Source organism: Plecotus auritus (genome assembly GCF_963455305.1).
Source record: "Plecotus auritus genome assembly, chromosome: 10".
Classification (NCBI taxonomy): domain Eukaryota; kingdom Metazoa; phylum Chordata; class Mammalia; order Chiroptera; family Vespertilionidae; genus Plecotus; species Plecotus auritus.
This window is the reverse complement of record NC_137785.1, coordinates 47,019,502-47,037,174: the sequence shown is the minus strand read 5'-3', so window position 1 is coordinate 47,037,174 and position 17,673 is coordinate 47,019,502. Positions and strand designations below refer to the sequence as shown.

The following is a 17,673-nucleotide window of genomic DNA, read 5'->3' as shown; positions in this document are numbered from 1 at the left end:
TCTTGCCTAGCTAAGTGATCCGTGTCTGTCTTCCCAGGATTCCTTTCATTCATCAGGTTAAACTTCCTGTCTTTTTAAAAAATACATCTTGCCTTGGCTGGTTTGGCTCAGTGGATAGAGCGTTGGTCTGCGGATTGAAGGGTCCCGGGTTTGATTCCAGTCATGGCGCATGCCCGAGTTGCGGGCTCGATCTCCAGTAGGGGGCATGCAGGAAGCAGCCGATCAGTGATTCTCTTTCATCATTGATGTTTCTATCTTTCCCTCCCTTCCTCTCTGAAAGCAATAAAAATATATTTAAAAAAATAAAATAAAAAATAAATCTTTATTGATTTCAGAGAGGAAGAGAGAGGGAGAGAGATAGAAACATCAGTGATGAGAGAGATTCATTGATTGGCTGCCTCCTGTACGATTGAGCATGGCTTATACCCTGACAGGGAATCGAACCGTGACCTCCTGGTTTATAGCTCGATGCCCAACCACTGAGCCACCGTGACTAGGCTAAACTTCTTGTCTTTTATCTTCTCTAAGTTAGAAACTGAAGCCTTCAGTTTGGGGGTATGCAATGGCCGTGTGACCCCCAGGAGCCTCAGAAGGCTCTCTGATCTAGCCCTGGAGTTATGTGTGTGACTTTCTCTTCCTGAGGCTGAGCGCTCAAGTTCAAATGGTCCTTGAATGAAAGCTAAATGCCCTCTTCTTTGGTGTTAGCTGTGGCAAATGCGTTCTGATGAGAGGGAAACAATCCATAATGCACGCCTTTGTGTGTGGTGTGGTGAAGACACTGCTTTCAAATAGTTGCTTCTAAGAGACTGGGGTATCCCAGTTTTGAGTTATAGTTACCAAATAACTACAGTTAGCTGGCTTTGATAGCAGGCCCCTGTCCTTAAATCTCAACATCTCCTGGAAATATATAAATGCTTTTCAAACTGTCTTGTTCCTACCCACTCACATTCCAGCTACGGGGCTGGGCGGGGGTGGGAGAAGAATCCTTGAAGCTGGACTGTTCTGTGGCAGGATGGCAATTCTAAGCGAAGAATGCTGCTGAGCGCCCAGAGCCTACCCCAGCACTGGTCACGAGTTTAATGTGTATTTGAACTTCACTCATCTCTTCCAGGGCCTTCTGATGAAAGCTGCTACTTCCGCCAAATAAGCTAGAAAATGAGACCCTTGCAGGATGAATAATACACAAAATCACAATGTGTTAAAAAAGTCATTTTGTCCGGCCGGTGTGGCTCAGTGGTTGAGTGTTGATCTATGAACCCCAAGGGATCATGGCTCGATTCCCGGTCAGGGCACATGCCCGGGTTGTGGGCTCGATCCCCAGTGTAGGGTGTGCAGGAGGCAGCCAATCAATGATTCCCTGTCATCATTGATATTTCTAACTCTCTCTTCCTCTCTGAAATCAATGAAAATCAAGAAAATCACTTTTATTTTTGTTGTTTTAAAAAGTAATTTATTGTAATTGTGACATGCAATCTATACTAATAAAAGGGTAATATGCTAATTAGACCAGATGTCTTCCGGACATCCTTCTGGACAAAGCCACAGTGGTGGGGGCTGAAGCAGAGGCGGTTAGGGCCAATCAGGCCGGCAGGGGAGAGCAGTTAGGGGTGATCAGGCCAGCAGGGGAGAGCAGTTAGGGGCAATCAGGCAGGCAGGCAGAGTGGTTAGGGGCGATCAGGCAGGCAGGCAGGTTAAGAGCCAGCGGTCCTAGATTGTGAGAGGGATGTCCGACTGCCAGTTTAGGCCCGATCCCCAGGATCGGGCCTAAACTGGCAGTTGGACATCCCCTGAGGGGGTCCCGGGTTGGAGAGGGTGTAGGCCGGGCTGAGGGACCCTTCCCCTCCCCTCTGTGCATGTGTTTTGTGCACCAGGCCTCTAGTCCTATATAATAAAAGCCTAATATGCTAAGTGTCCAACCGTTGGTTCGACCATTTGACCAGTCGCTATGATGTACACTGACCACCAGGGGACAGATGCTCTGACCAGTAGGTTAACTTGTTGCTGGGGTCCAGCTGATTGGGACTGGGCGAGATGGGCCGGGCATGCCCTGGAGCCCTCCCACAGTCCCTCCCCAGCCCCGATCGTGCACCAATGGGGTCCCTTGGCTGGCTCTCCAACATCCCCTGAGGGGTCCCAGATTGCGAGAGGGTGCAGGCCAGGCCAAGGGACCCACCGGTGCACAAATCCGTGCACTGGGTCTCTAATATAATATAAAGATGTACAAGGAAAATACATTTAATGAAAAGAAAACTACTTCCTACCCCTCCTGCTACCACACTTCTTCCAGTCTTCCCCCACCTGCCTCTACCCAGATTACTGTTAACCACCTGGTGTATAGAATTCCATACTGACCTGGAATGTCTTTTCCTTAAATATTCCTTTTCATTATTGCTGGAAAGCGTATCCCCATTTTGCATATTGGAACAGGGGTAAAGACAGCCCAGCCCCTTCACTCACCAGCATATAATTTAGGGCAAAGGAAATGGGGCTAGTGATGTCTATCCAAAGGCTGAGGAGGTGGGAAATTTAATCAGAAAAGTGGACATAAGGAGCACAGTGCAAGGGGTCGGTCTGGCTAATAGAGAGAAGCATGAGGAACAGTGGTTAGGGTTATGAACTCCCAGACTGTCTGGGTTCCAATCCCAACAGTACTACTTAACTAGCTGCCTCAGTTTTCCCATCTTGAAAAGGCAACATTGGTAGTGCCAACCTCATAGAGTTCTGGGATAAATATTAGTACAGTGCTTGGAATAGAGCTGGACACAATGTTCTATACATGTTAAAAATATTTAAAAATTGCCTGGCTGGTGTGGCTCAGTGGTTGAGCATCAACCTATGAGCCAGGGATGATGGTTTGATTCCTGGTCAGGGCACAGGCCTGGATTGCAGACTTGATCCCCAGTAAGAGGCATGCAGGAGGCAGCCAAATCATTGATTTTCTCTAATCATTGGTGTCTCTGTCTCTCCCTCTCCCTTCCTCTCTGAAATCAATCAAAATATATTAAAAATGTTTAAAAGTTGCTTAAATAAAGGTAGTTGAAGTGATTGGTTGAGGCTGTAGTTTTTGATGGTGATAACGTTATGGTGGTGAAAAGATTTTCCCGTTAAGAGATGACCATTGGGTTCTTGGCTCTTGTCACTGGGATTTGGTTTTTAGATCAAGTGACCAAATGACCGGTTTAAGAAAGGAGGAGGAATAGAGGATTGCACCCTCTCCAATCTGGGACCCCTTGGGGGATGTCTGGCTTAAAAGAATAGTTAGTTCCTTGCTGGCTTTATTTTCGTTTAACTTTTTTATTGTGAAAATGTTTGATTATATCCACTTCCCAAGTACTGATTCTCTTGTTCCAACAGTTTGCCATTCTTATTTACTGTCCCACATGCTGGCCTTACCGTTCACTGTGGCTCCCCGTCGCTGGCCAGCCCTGGCCAGGTTTGAAGTAAGCTTCCCAGAACCTCCCTAGATCTGGAGATCCCCTTGGTCTGTCCTATAATTTCTGGTTTATCAGCCTAGAGGATCAGGTTGCCAGGAAAGGTAATGACCCTTAATGAGCACCTAGAAATTCAGGTTGGGGCTGCCTGGTGGCCACACTTCTTCTGTCACTTCCCAAAGGGTGGGGCTTTGTCACCATTAAGACGAGACGCCCAGAGCAGGTTAAACGCCTTGCATCAAGTTATGCGCAAAGCCATTTTCATTTTTTCAGGCCGCCACCCTTGGCAAGTCCAGTCATGCTTGTCCCAACTTTCGCTACCCAGATTTGAGCTGGCTGGATTAAGGAATGCCGTGCGATAAACCAAGGCAGCTCTTGTTCCCTGGTGATGTGACAAGTCCCCAAACAGTCCAGTTGCCCCAGTATTTCTGTTGGAGTGAACTGGGGGACGGTTATTTGAAAAATACCTTGTTTGCTAGTTTAAAAAGAAATTGCTGTTTTAGACTTACAGGGAGGTGTCTGCCCATCCTTTGAAAGACTTTGCATTTTTGCCCTTGATGGTGTTGCTCGGTTGGTTGGGTGTTACCCTGTGCACCAAAAGGTTGCTGGTTCGATTTCCAGTCTGCGGGCTTGATCCCTGGTAGGAGGTGTGCAGGAGGCAGCCAATTGATGTTTTCCTCTCACATCCATATTTCTCTCCTTCTTTTTTCCCTTTTCTCTAAAAATCAGTAAAATATCTGAAAAAAAAAAAAACTATTAAAAAAAAGACTTGTTTTTCTTCTTGGCTTCTGTTGTTATTTTAGAGTTCATCTGTCTATTTAGCAAATACTTGTCTTCTAGCTTGTATGCAAAGAAATAAAAATCTCCTTTGACTTGCATTGTCCTTTTGCTTTCAAAATGTGATTCACATTCACTGGCATGGCTAATCTTCACAAAACCCTAAAGAGGTAGGCTTGATAAGTGGTGGTATTCTTCATGTTCCAGTGGAAAATCCGAGGCGCAGAGAGGTTAAGCATTTTGCTGGGGCCACTCAGCAAGCACATGGCAGAATTTGGGTTTATAATCCAGCCAAGAATCAGACCAGCCCTTTCTTCATGTCGCCTGACCCTCCTCCCCCTTCTGTCATTTATTACAAGATTATTTGCCAGGTAGTAGACTCCCAACTACTGCATGAGTTGGCTGCAGATTTTTATCATCCCTGGATTTTAGGCTACGGGGCAAAATCATCCTTTAAAAATAGCTAAGGCCCCAAGCAAAAAGTTCTCTCCAGGGTGAGGGAGTGCCAAGCATGAGATGTTGAGGGTTAGTCCCAGCTCCACTGTAAAGTAGTTATAGGATGTCAGGTAAATTTCTTAACCTCTCTGAGCCTCAGTTTCTTCATCTTCAAAATGAGGGGTACTCGTGGTACTTACCCTGCCACCTCCAAACATGGTTTTATTTTCTCTGGCAAGGGTGGGGCTGTTGGCTTCAAAAACATTTGCAAGGGTGGCCCCTGGTGGATGAAGTGAAAACTGCAGGTCAGGCATCATGGTGATTTTAGGGCTTTCTGGCAGAGACCTGGTCCTCATGAACAGAGAGGTGTCTAGCTATGTAAAATAGGCACAAAAGCAGGAACTTAATAAAAGATCACTTAGACAAAATAGAAATTCCACTGGAGGAATGAGGGGCAATTATCTGAATGGGAGGTAAACAGGCCAACTTGAGTTTCCCAGAATGAACTGTTTTATCTACGGTTCCCTCTGCCTTAAAGGCTCTTGAGCCGTGTTTTCTGCAAGGCTGGTTCCTTTAGGTCTCAGCTCAGATGCCTCCACATCAGAGAGGTCTTCCCTCACCATCCAATATAAGTTGTGCTTTTCCCAAACCTCCCTGCCCTGCTGTCATTCTTGTGGAACCCTCTTTAATTCCTTTTAGCCACTGGCATTGATCAGTATCTGCAAGTTTTGGTTTTGGTATTTGTCCATCTCCTCCACAATAGTATAAGCTCAATGAGAGCAGGTGTCTTATCTGTCTTGTTCACAGTTGGTGGGAACCTGATCAATATGTTTATTGATTTGAGAGGGAGAGAGAAACATTGATATGAGAGAAAAAACATAGATCGGTTGCCTCCCGTACGCACCCTGACTGGGAATCTAACCTGAAACCTAGGTATGTACCCTGACTGGGAATTGAATTCACAACCTTTTTTGGTGTATGGGATGATGCTCCAATCAACTGAGCACCCAGCCAGGGCAACTACATTTTTAAAAAACTAGTTTTGTCTTTAAGCAGTTGGTCCTAAGTTCCCTCACACAGGTTGTCCTCTGCCTTTTGCATTTGACTTGCCTCCCTGGATGATCAGGTTGAAGAGACCTGTGACTCCCCAGCTGATGGTGAGCAGTTTCTCCTCTGCCTCCTGCAAGCAAGAATTGCCTCTGAATGTCTCAGATAATCTACACTAATAAAGGAGTAAGATGCCAGTTGACCATACCTTTGCGATGCCCACCAGCCAATCAGGAGTGAGTATGCAAATTAACCCAACAAAGATGCCGGGTTAATTTGCATACGCAGGCGCTCCGCACTGCTCCCGGCTGCTCCGAGCCTCTGGGCAGCGTGGGAAGGCGGAAAGGTGGCTCCGGCTGGAGCAAAGGCGGTGCCGGCAGCCAGGGGAAGGAAAGCCCATTCTTGCACAAATCTTCATGCATCAGGCCTCTAGTAAGCATATAATCAGCACTCAGTAAATACCTGCTGTTATCAATGTCTTTTGTGGAGTACTCACAGGGGTTGAATAAATTATTGATCAAAGCTATATATATATTTTTTAATTTTTTATTTAAAAAATTAAATGTAGTATTTAAATTTTATATAGTGTTTCTGTGCCAGACACTGTTCTGTGTATCTTAAAACAACCTTAGTAGGTAGTTGCTATTATTTCTGTAGCCTATCCACAGTACCTGACTGTACCATGCTCTCTAGCTTTTGACCTCAATAGGTATTCTGTTTCCATTATTTTAGGGGGCTGTTTTCATATTGTCGAGAGTATCTGAAAAGGAGAAGCCCCTTTTTATTGTTATTGAAAAGCAGAAGTTACTTGCTAGACAGGTTACTGTTTCATTTTATAAGGAGATGAGAAAAAAAGCAGACCACACTAAACAGTCGCCCTCTAATTGTGAAGAACAGGATGATGATATCAACTGCTCTTTCTTTGCTGTTCTGTCACCAGAGGATGGTTTGTTTTGCTTGTGCTTAATTTGTGTGACTTAGGCTTTTTTAATAGGTGAGTCCAGTTTGCTTTTTAGAGAAGGAATGTGCTTGTTTTTAATCTGCCCAATTTCTTAATCGCTGTTATTTATACCCTGCAGTGAGTTTTGAAGGATGCACCGGCCAACCAAGGACCATCTATGTTTCTGATGACACCAGATTCAGAGTGGGCACGGATGGGGTGCTTATGGTCAAACGGCCTTTACAGCTACATAATCCAGAGATGAGTTTTCTTGTTCACGCCTGGGACTCCGCCCGCAAGAAGCTCTCCACCAAAGTGACACTGAAGGCAGCAGTGCACGACCACCGCCAACACCACCACCAGCACCACCAGCACCACCACCATCATGTATGTTGCAGTGTTTCTTAAACGTTCACTGTTATTTTAGTCTGCTCCTTCATGTGGGGTTCTCTCCTTGGCACCATGCAGATTTGGGGCTGGGTAATCTTTTGTTGTGCTGCGTCCTGTGCACTGTGTGCTGTCTAGCAGCATCCCAGGTCTTCACCCATTAGTTGCTAATTGCACCCCCACGTGGTGACAACCAAAATGTCTCCAGACACTGCCAGTGTCCCCTGGGGAACAAAATAGTACCCAGTTGAGAACCATCGGTCTAACTGAACTAATTTTTGTTGGGGATTTTTTTTTTTTTTTTTGCTTTGGGGTGGAGAGGGATCAGGTGGAATGGTGGCAAGATGCCATTATCTTTATTTCGGCAGGTTGAGTAGAATAGTGTGGGTAAGGGCATGGACTCTGTCTGGGATTGAATTTACTACCTGAGTAAATGTGGAAGGTATTGTCAGTGCTTGAATGTCCTTATCTGTAAAATGGAGATAATAATGGCTGCATGGGTTAATACACGTGAAATGCTAGAACCACGCTCGGCATATAATAAGTACCCAGTAATTGTGAACTGTCCTTATCACTCCTTTCGTGGAGGAAGAATGAGTAAGAGGTCAATACTCTGATCATTTGCTCTTTGTGTTTCTAGTGGAGAGGGTCTTGGCAAAGACAGGGAAGAGTCAGTGGGAAGCTTTTGCCGCATTGGACTGTAATCTACACAAGATCCTTCCCCATGATATGGCAGTGCCTGGCCCTCCGTCTGGCACATACCAGGAGGCCAGTAACGATTCAGTGGACAAACAGGTGGACCAGCCATGAATGGAAGGACCTATGCCTGTCCAGGTCCTTGGCAAGAGTGTTTCTGGGAATTGTTAGCCAAAGCCAAATGCCTTTGCCAGTTTCTAAAGTGCTCCCATGGTGCTTCCTACCAAAATGTCTCTCTGGGGAGCATTCTAGTTGCATTCTGCTATTGCCCTGGAAGTGTGGAGTGGGTTCTACATGCCAAGGCCTTTCCGGCTGGCTCCTGTTTTTCTCTCCAAAGACTCCTGAGATTCAGGGGACTTGACAGTCCAGACCAGGGGTGGGCAAACTTTTTGACTCGAGGGCCACAATGGGTTCTTAAACTGGACCGGAGGGCCGGAACCAAAGCATGGATGGAGTGTTTGTGTGAACTAATATAAATTCAAAGTAAAGGAGTGGAAGGGAGAGCAAGAGAACCGGATAGAACAGCCGGATCCGGCCCACGGGCCGTAGTTTGCCCAAGGCTGGTCCAGACAGATTGAAATTTATCATCCTGGTATAATTGGGCGGACCAGAAAAATGAGGAACTTAGCAGAATTATATTAACATAGGTCCCTGACTCAAGTCCTCAGTGGACTCTGTCATTCATGTAAGTTCAGCACGGTGGGTTCTTGCTGGGCAGCTATGCCTGAAAGCCTCTTATGACCAAAGACAGTTTTGAACTTGTTTTTTTCGACTTTTCCTCGCCACCTTTGCCAACTTTGCCTCTGCCTCCATGTCGGCTGATTGTGACTATGTTCAAATACATGTTATAGAAAAACACAAATCACAGTTGCTTACGCAAAATACAGCATTTCTCTTTCAAATGAAGGAAATCCAAGTTAAGGGTACGTTGTGGCTGGTGGGGAGAGCCCACAGCCATCCGGAGCCCAGGTCGCTCCTTTCCTTTCTGTTCTGTCATCCACAGTACATGGATCCAAGCCTCAAGGACACCTCATGATCCAAGAGGGCTGCTCGAGCTCCAGCAGTCACAGCTTTATTCCAGGTGACAAGAAGGAAGGGAGGAGGCACCAAGATGCACCGCTTACTTGTCTGGCTGCCTCCTTAAGAAGCCTTTGTGGAATTCTCAAGCAACACTTCTGCTTATATCGCATTGGCTACAACTTGGCCTCATGGTCACCCATAGCAGCAAGCATAGTATAGGAAACATAGTATTTCATTTGGGAAAATTGCTGGATATAAAATTTATATAGATAGAGTGTAGTATAGGAAATACAGTATTTCACTTGGGAAAATTGCTGGATATAAAATTTAGATAGATAGATAGATAGATAGATAGATAGATAGATAGATGGATATACAACATAGATAGATAGATAGATAGATAGATAGATAGATAGATAGATAGATAGAGGTTTTTTGTTTGTTTGCTTGTTTTTGAATAAGAAATGAAAGGAGGCTATTGAGTGGTAGGTGGCAACTCTGCCATAACTGGTTTGGAGTTCACTTTGCTTTGTCTCTAGTTCAAGGGACTCTCAGGTGGTCCTGCACTAGGAGAAGGGGTGACAATCTTACCTCTTTCTTTTTTTAAAAAAATATATTTTATTGATTTTTTACAGAGAGGTAGGGAGAGGGACAGAGAGTTAGAAACATCGATGAGAGAGAAACATCGATCAGCTGCCTCCTGCATACCTCCTAATGGGGATGTGCCCGCAACCAAGGTACATGCCCTTGACCAGAATCGAACCTGGGACCCTTCAGTCTGCAGGCCGACGCTCTATCCACTGAGCCAAACTGTTTAGGTCTCTTTCTCTTTTTTTTAACCTCTCTCGTAATTCATGTAAGAATAGGTTTTTTAAAAAAGAATAGACCTTATATTTATACTAGAGACCTAGTGCACGAAATTTGTACACTGGGGAGGGGGCCCCCTAAGCCCAGCCTGCGCCTTCTCGAAATCCAGGACCCCTTGGAGGATGCCCAACTGCCAGCTGCGCCCGTTCCCGTAAGCATGGCTTCTGGCTGAGCAACGCCCCCCCCCCCCCACCCGCCCCAGTGCATTGACCACCAGGGGGCAGCTCCTGCATTGAGCGTCTGCCCCCTGGTGGTCAGTGCACATCATACCTACCAGTCATTCTTCTGTTCGGTTGATTGGCATATGACCCTTTTATTATATAGGATTAAAACATCACCGTGTGCACACTAAATATACATAATTTCATTTGTCACCTCTACCTAAATAAAGCTGAGGGGAAATAAGAATAGATCTGACTTTGCAGTTCTTTCTCTTTCTTTATGGGTTTTCACAATCAAGTGTATCCTTTTTTATGAGGGACGAATTCCATGTTCAGTATGCTTAGGCACGGTTCCCTTTATTTTACACATGAAGACATTAATGTTATGTTTTTCCAGCACAGTGATCATCGTCATTCATTATCATTCTCTGAAAATATTCTGTAATCCTGATGTCAGCAAGACCTGGCCTTTGTCTTCCTCTTCAGTGGAGCAAGTGGCTGTGTATGCACTCATCAGTGCCGGTTCACCACCATGGCGGTGCAAGAGGGTGGTGTTTATGCTTAGGTTACAGTATTGACAGTTGGATTTGTGCTTGTTTCTGTGTGGGGTCAAGTCCCAAACTTGACTTAATTAAAACCATAACTCAGAGGTTTCCAACCAGTTCACCATCCTCTCCATCATTGTCATTTATGGAGCACTTACTATGTTCAGGGATTGTATCTCATTTATTCCTCCCAAGAACCTTATGAGGTGTAGGTACTAATATTATCCCCATTCTTAATGTTAGGAAAGTGGCGGACAGAGAAGTAAATATTCTGCCCAGGAGATGGAAGTGCTATAGTGAGAATTCAAAGCCAGGGAGCTAGCTCCAGAGCCTGTGCTTGACCCAGGCAGGACTGCTTCTCTAGGAGGTGAATGTGAGGATGAAGATGGTGTGTGTGTGTGTGTGAACTATGCAGAATTGGGAAGGCTTTTGTGGTGATATCTGGTCACATCTCGTGTTTGTCTTGTGCATTTTGAGTAAAATTAAAAAAACACACCAGAAACTAGGGCTTGAATCAAATTGGGCAAACGGTGACCAGTGACTTTATAGATGGTGGGGGATGGAATTGTCCTCTGGAACTTTGACCTTGTTAGCACTAATCACTTTAAAACACTTAGACAATTTGGAAGATTTTTTTCCCTTCCATCATCAGCTATCTTATTTCCCTTTGTGTGCATAACGTTGTCATTATCTCACATGAAAACTGTTTAATACAGGTCTCAAAGGATGTTTTTGGTTTTCATCCCACAGCTTCTGTTAGGACAAAAGGACACCTTAAAGATATAATGACACCACAAGAGTAAGGGATTTGTATTTATCACAAAGTAGTTCTTAGTACCAGTTCCCAAAACTTACTGATTTGGGCTGATAACTCTATTTGGGGCCCTATAACCCTAGGAAAAATATAAAGGAAAAGAAATGAAAACACCAGGATATCCTGTTGTTGAAAAAGCTCTGATACAAAATCATTGGAGTATACTGTTCTATTAAAAATGACAGGTGTGATTTGTAAAGTATATGATTATCTAACCACAATGCTGTACACTTGAAATTAACCTATATATATCTCCATAAATGATAAAGCAATCTATATATTAATATATATATATATGCGCGTAATATGCTAATTAGACCAGACGGCCTTCCTGAAGAAGCTGGGTCTGCAAGGGAAGCCTGGTCCCGGGTGCCTCCCGTCTCTTGCACGAATTTCTTGCATCGGGCCTCTAGTATAAAATAATATTGAATGTAAGCTGGAATGGAAAAATAAAATTTAAAAAACATGACAAGTGTGACATTGTAGGCTTAAAATACTTGTAAAATAACATCAAACCCACAAACCTATCATCGTGCATCTATAATGATTACTTGAACTCTGGATACTAATGAAGATCAAAAGAGAACACTTTCTTTATTATGGCAAAGCATTTAATTGGGTTTTGTTTGGGCTGTTAATTTTGTTACTAACTTAAAATCACTCGCTGTCCCCACAAGGATAGAGATGCTGACTGGATAGATTGGATTGTTTGGCGGGCATTATTTCTCATGAATTATCTCATTATGTTCATCTCTTTTCCTTTTAGGACTCTCTCCCTGAAGCCCAGACGGAAGTGCTCACATTTCCCGACTCCCACCATGGTCTCAGAAGACAGAAGAGAGACTGGGTTATCCCTCCCATCAGCTGCACAGAAAATGAGAAAGGCCCATTTCCTAAAAATCTGGTCCAGGTAGAGAAGGATGCTCTCTATTTCTTTGGGAGGAATTTGGCAGAGAAGGACCAAGGAGAGGAAGGAGAAAGACCGAATGTAAGGATGCTCCCTTGCTAATTCTGTGTCTGTTTTGTCACCAGATCAAATCTAGCAGAGACAAAGAGACACAGGTTTTCTACAGCATCACTGGCCAAGGAGCTGACGCACCCCCTGTCGGTGTGTTTATTATTGAAAGAGAGACAGGATGGCTAAAGGTGACGCAGCCTCTGGATAGAGAAGCAATTGCCCAGTACATAGTGAGTATCTCTTAGACGCTTATTAATGATGGGGTCCCATCTTTCCAAAATTGTTTGGTCAACCGATTTGGATCCTAGATCCGACACTCTGGACATATGAGGGGCTTAATTTGCCACTTTGCGACCTATTGATAAAGAAATGACAGGAGAACCTGGATATGGGGGTTGTTAAATTATTTTTGTTGTTAGGAATGAAGTGGGGAGAGTCCTTATGCCTCATGCATAACTTTGGACCCAAGATATCAGCCTACTGGAGCTAAAAGTAGAGGCCAGTGATGATGTTGGAGAGCAAAAACCACTTCTGGGCCCCGTAGCGTAGTGAGCTTAGGGAAGCTGGGAAGTAATGTATTGATGCCAAATGCAGAAAAATCAGGAGGGCACACTAGACCGGATTGGCCAGGGCTAATTTTACCCTGCTGGGAAGAAGGCAGAGCGTTAGGCTTCCCCCGTTTTCTCCTGGGCCTGGCACCCCAGCCCTCATGTGGGGAATGGGAGCTCTGACCCGGTGGGAGTGTTCTCCAGCCCTCAGGTCTTCACATGTCATGCTCTCAGCCAGTGTGCTGACCCCATTGGAGCAGCAGCACGTGGGTGAGAAAAGGGCTCTGCTGCAGGTGTCCATGCACTCGGGTCTCAGAGAGTGGGAAGGGGGGGACACCAGGTGGAGCCCCCTCTCTGGTTGGGCCACTTCTCCCACTTCTTTTCTCCTTGGGGCCCATGTAACCCTCCCTTGGCTCTTGCAGCTCTTCTCTCACGCTGTGTCTTCCAACGGGAATGCAATTGAGGATCCGAAGGAGATTGTGATCACAGTGAGAGATCAGAATGACAACAGGCCCGAGTTCATCCAGGCGGTCTTTGAGGGCTCTGTCGTGGAAGGTGCTCTCCCAGGTAAGAGGAGCCAAATACCCAGAAAGAAGAAGTATAGGGTCTTTGGAACCCAGTGTATTGGGGCTGGGGTTTGGCGTCAGGTCTTCTTGTGGACAGAAATTTTTGGAAAACTAGTGTGTGTGTGTGTGTGTGTGTGAGAGAGAGAGAGAGAGAGAGAGAGAGAGAGAGAGAGAGAGAGAGAGAGAGAGTATGCACGCTTGCGCACTGTGCATGTGCATGCGTATAGCATCCAACCTGTGAAAACGTGTATAACGTTGGAGCAGTTGAACAACAACGTTCATTCACTAAGCAAAACCTTGCTAGTAGTTTTAGCCCCTCACACAATTTTCCGGATCACATTTTTTCTCCTTCCCATAGCGGTTTACTGCCCTGACCTTTGTGGTAATGATTCCCTTCCTCCCCCTTTTTTCTTTCTTTTTTTAATTTGTCGTTATCCATGTGTGTATTTGCCCCTAGATAAAATCTTGTTAGTTTTGCTTAATTTTCTACATGGTGATACTGTTTTCCAAGGTGGCCGTAGCAATTTGCACTTCCATCATCAATGTATATCCTGGAATTATTAGATTTTTTTAGATTTAGTCAATTTGTAATGATATCTCAGTGCAATTTAAAATTGCATTTATCTAATTATTAACGAGCTAAGGGTCTTACATGTTTGTTGACCAATTGAGTTTCTTCTTTTTTTAAATGCTTTTATTGATTATTTTAGAGAGAGAAAAAGGGAGAGGGATCGAGAGATAGAAACATTGATGAGAGAGAAACATCATTGATTGGCAGCCTCCTGCATGCTCCCCACTGGTGGATGAGCCCCACCCACTGGCAGGTGCCCTGACCAGGAATCAGACCAGAGACTTCTTGGTTTCTGGGTTGACGCTCAACCACTGAGCCACACCAGACAGGGTTGCGTTTCTTCTTGACAACTTGTCTATTCAAGTCTTTTGCCCTTTTATTCCCTTTGGCTATTTGTATTTCTCTATAAACTCTTAGAGTTATTTAGATGTCCTAGGGTCTAGTCCTGTCAGTCACTTGTGTTATAAATATTTTCTCCCACCTTGAAGGCAATGATCTCATAGGACCCCTTCCCTCATGTGAAGCTGTGGCCGAGAAGCCAGTTGTGGAAATCTTTGGATTTTTCCTGTTTTTCAGGCTGTTCACTCAGTATAAGAGACGTGGCAAAAGGTTTTAGTTTAACCCTAACCCTATTTCCCTTCTCCCCCTCACATCCACGCTCACCCAAAGTGTCTTGGAACACTGCTCACCTGATGGAAGTCTTCCTTCCTCCTCTAGCACTATGTTAAATCATTTGGAAATTAGCAATCAGAAGAACCATGACATGGTGTGTCCCTGGGGCCCAGCCTTTAACGCTCTGAGCAGTGTTGAGTTGAGCAGTACTGCCCAGACCCTGAATGCAGCTTGACTCGATCTTGCTCTCCTTTCATGCTTCCAGGAACCTCCGTGATGCAGGTCACAGCCACAGACGCGGACGACGAAGTGAACACCTACAACGCTGCCATCGCTTACAGGATCATCAGCCAAGAGCCTAGACAACCTCATCAGCAAATGTTCACCATCAACAGAGACAAAGGAGTCATCAGCGTGCTCACTACCGGGCTGGACCATGAGGTTAGGGCAAGGGATCCAGAGGGTGTGTGGGAAAATGCAGATTAGCTAAAACCACGGACAACGCAAAACTCTGCTGAGGCCAGTTACCACCTATCTGGTCATGGTCTGAGCTTTGCATCTACACATGTGTGCAGAGGTTGTGTGCCTAGGGGACAGGCTGGTAGGTCGGCAAATACGCAGAGGATAAAATCTCTGTGTCTGTGCTATGGGCTGGGCTGATGTGGCTGTTGGTCCTAACTTGGGTGTGTTCAATCTCTGCAGAAGTTTCCCAACTACACCCTGGTGGTTGAAGCTGCTGACCTTCAAGGTGAAGGCTTAAGCACAACTGCAAAAGCTGTGATCACGGTCCTTGAGGCCAGCCCTCCAGAATTTGAGCCAACCAAGGTAATTCTGCAACTGCTTGATGGTTTCCAAAGAAAGGTCCTTTGTCGCTTTACAGCTGCTCCTGAGGGAAGCCCTTGAAAGCTTTCCCCTGACTAGTGAACACAAATAGGTGTGGCTAGTGTCTCTATCTCGTGCCCCTTGGCAAAATTTTGTGAAGTAGCCAAAAGCGGTTATTGAATCCATGTCTTTGTATTGAGCATCTTGGTAGCAAATCTTATCAGGTTCTATTTATTCATTGAACAAACATTTTCTGAGTTGATACCAGGCACCAATTTTATTTGTTAATTATTCCTAAATAAAGCGGGGCTTGGGCAGTTGGAGAATAAGTTTATATCTGACTTTGCAGTTCTTTCTCTTTGTTGGTGGGTTTTCTCATTCTAGTGTCTCCTGTTTTCTGAGGGATGAATTCCATGTTCAGTATGCTTAGGCACGGTTCCCTTTAATTATACACAGGAAGACATTAATGTTATGTTTTGCAAGCACAGTGCTCATCGTCATTTATTAACATTCTCTGAAAATATTCTGTAATCCTGATGTCAGCAAGGCCTTCCCTTTGTCTTCCTCTTCAGTGGAGCAAGTGGCTGTGTATGCACTCATCAGTGCCGGTTCACCACCATGGCGGTGCAAGAGTGTGGTGTTTATGCTTAGGTTACAGTATTGACAGTTGGATTTGTGCTTGTTTCTGTGTGGGGTCAAGTCCCAAACTTGACTTAATTAAAACCATAACTCAGAGGTTTCCAACCATTTCAACCATCCTCTCCATCATTGTCAGTTGTGGAGCACTTACTATGTTCAAGCACTATTTGTAATACTAGTATCTTATTTATCCTTCCAAAACCTTATGAGGTGTAGGTACTAATATTACCCCCGTTCTTAGATGTTAGGAAACCGGGGGACAGAGAAGTTAAATAATCTGCCCATGATACGCAAGTGAATAGTGAGAATTCAAAGCCAGGAAGCTGACTCCAAAGCCTGCCCTTGACCAAGGCGGGACTGCTTCTCTAGGAGGTGAATGTGAGGATGAAGATGGTGTGTGTGTGTGTGTGTGTGTGTGTGTGTATGAAGTATGCAGAATTGAGAAGTATTTTGTGATAATATCTGGGTAACTCTCATGTTTTTCTTGTCCATTTTGAATGAAATTTTAGAAACCAGGAAACAGCGCTTGAATCACACTGGGCAAACAATGACCAGTGATTTTATAGATGGTGGGGGATGGATTTGTCCTCTGGAACCTTGACCGTGTTACCACTAATCACTTTAAAACTCTTGGACAGCCAAAACCGGTTTGGCTCAGTGGATAGAGCGTCGGCCTGTGGACTGAAGGGTCCCGGGTTCGATTCCGGTCAAGGGCATGTACCTTGGTTGCGGGCACATCCCCAGTGGGAGGTGTGCAGGAGGCAGCTGATCGATGTTTCTCTCCCATCGATGTTTCTAGCTCTCTATCCCTCTCCCTTCCTCTCTGTAAAATATCAATAAAATATATTAAAAAAAAAACAAAAAACTCTTGGACAATTTGGAAGATTTTTTTCCCTTCAATCTTCCACTATTTTATATCCCTACTAGTGGCCTGGTGCATGAAATTTGTGCACATTAAAAGGGGGACCCAGAGTCAAGTCCCGCCCACCCACATGTGCCTCAAAATCGCGTGAGACCCAGACCCGGCTCCCTCCCCCCCCCCCCCCCATTGGGCTAGATCCAGACCCGGCCAGTCCCACCCTTGTCAAGCCCCACCAGGCAGGGGGCATAGCCTCAGGTCCCCTGGCCCATCGCCAGGACGGAGGCATGGCCTGAAGTCCCCCAGATGGTGCTGAGGGCGTGCCTGTGGTCCCCCGTCAAGCCCGGCCAGGTGGGGGACACGGCTTGAGATCCCCTGTCAAGCCCTGCTGGGTGGGGACATGGCCTGAGGTCCCCGTCGAGCCCTACCAGTTGGGGGGGCGCAGCCTCAGGTCCTCTGGCCCGGTGCTGGGGCGGGGGGTGTGGCCTGAGGTCCCCTGGCCTGGTGCTGGGGTGGGGGGTGTGTGGCCTGAAGTCCCCCGTAGAGCCCCACCTGGTGGGGGGCATGTCCTGAGCTCCCCTGGGCTGGCACGGGGGCGTGGGGTGAAGCCTGAGGTCCCCTAGCCCAGCACCAGGACAGGAAGCGCAACTTGAGGTCCCCTGTCAAGCCCCGGCGGATGGGGGTTATGGCCTCAGGTCCCCTAGCCTGGCGCCAGGGTAGGGGGCACAGCCTGAGGTCCCCTGTCAAGCCGTGCCGGGTGGGGGGCACGGCCTCAGGTCCCCTTTCAAGCCTGCCGGGTGGGGGGTGCGGCCTTAGGTCCCCTGTCAAGCCCTGCTGGGTGGGGGGGCGCAGCCTGAGGTCCCCTGTCAAGCCCCACAGGAGTGGGGGAAGGGCATAGTCTGAGGTCCCTGCTGATTGCTCGTTAAGGCTCCTTAAGGGAACTTGGCCTCATCTGTGGGTGCAGCCATCTTTGTGACG

At 46.0% G+C, this 17,673-nt stretch overlaps 1 protein-coding gene across 1 annotated transcript in view; it reads left to right on the top strand.

Annotated features, from left to right (window-relative positions):
- Positions 1-17,673, top strand: part of CDH1 (cadherin 1) — a 96,802-nt gene that overhangs the window by 45,374 nt on the left and 33,755 nt on the right. The window contains exons 3-8 of the mRNA XM_080644614.1: positions 6,770-7,017; positions 11,887-12,030; positions 12,153-12,308; positions 13,049-13,193; positions 14,641-14,816; positions 15,078-15,200. Coding sequence (XP_080500740.1) covers positions 6,770-7,017; positions 11,887-12,030; positions 12,153-12,308; positions 13,049-13,193; positions 14,641-14,816; positions 15,078-15,200 — 992 coding nt within the window. The remainder of the gene's footprint in view (positions 1-6,769; positions 7,018-11,886; positions 12,031-12,152; positions 12,309-13,048; positions 13,194-14,640; positions 14,817-15,077; positions 15,201-17,673) is intronic.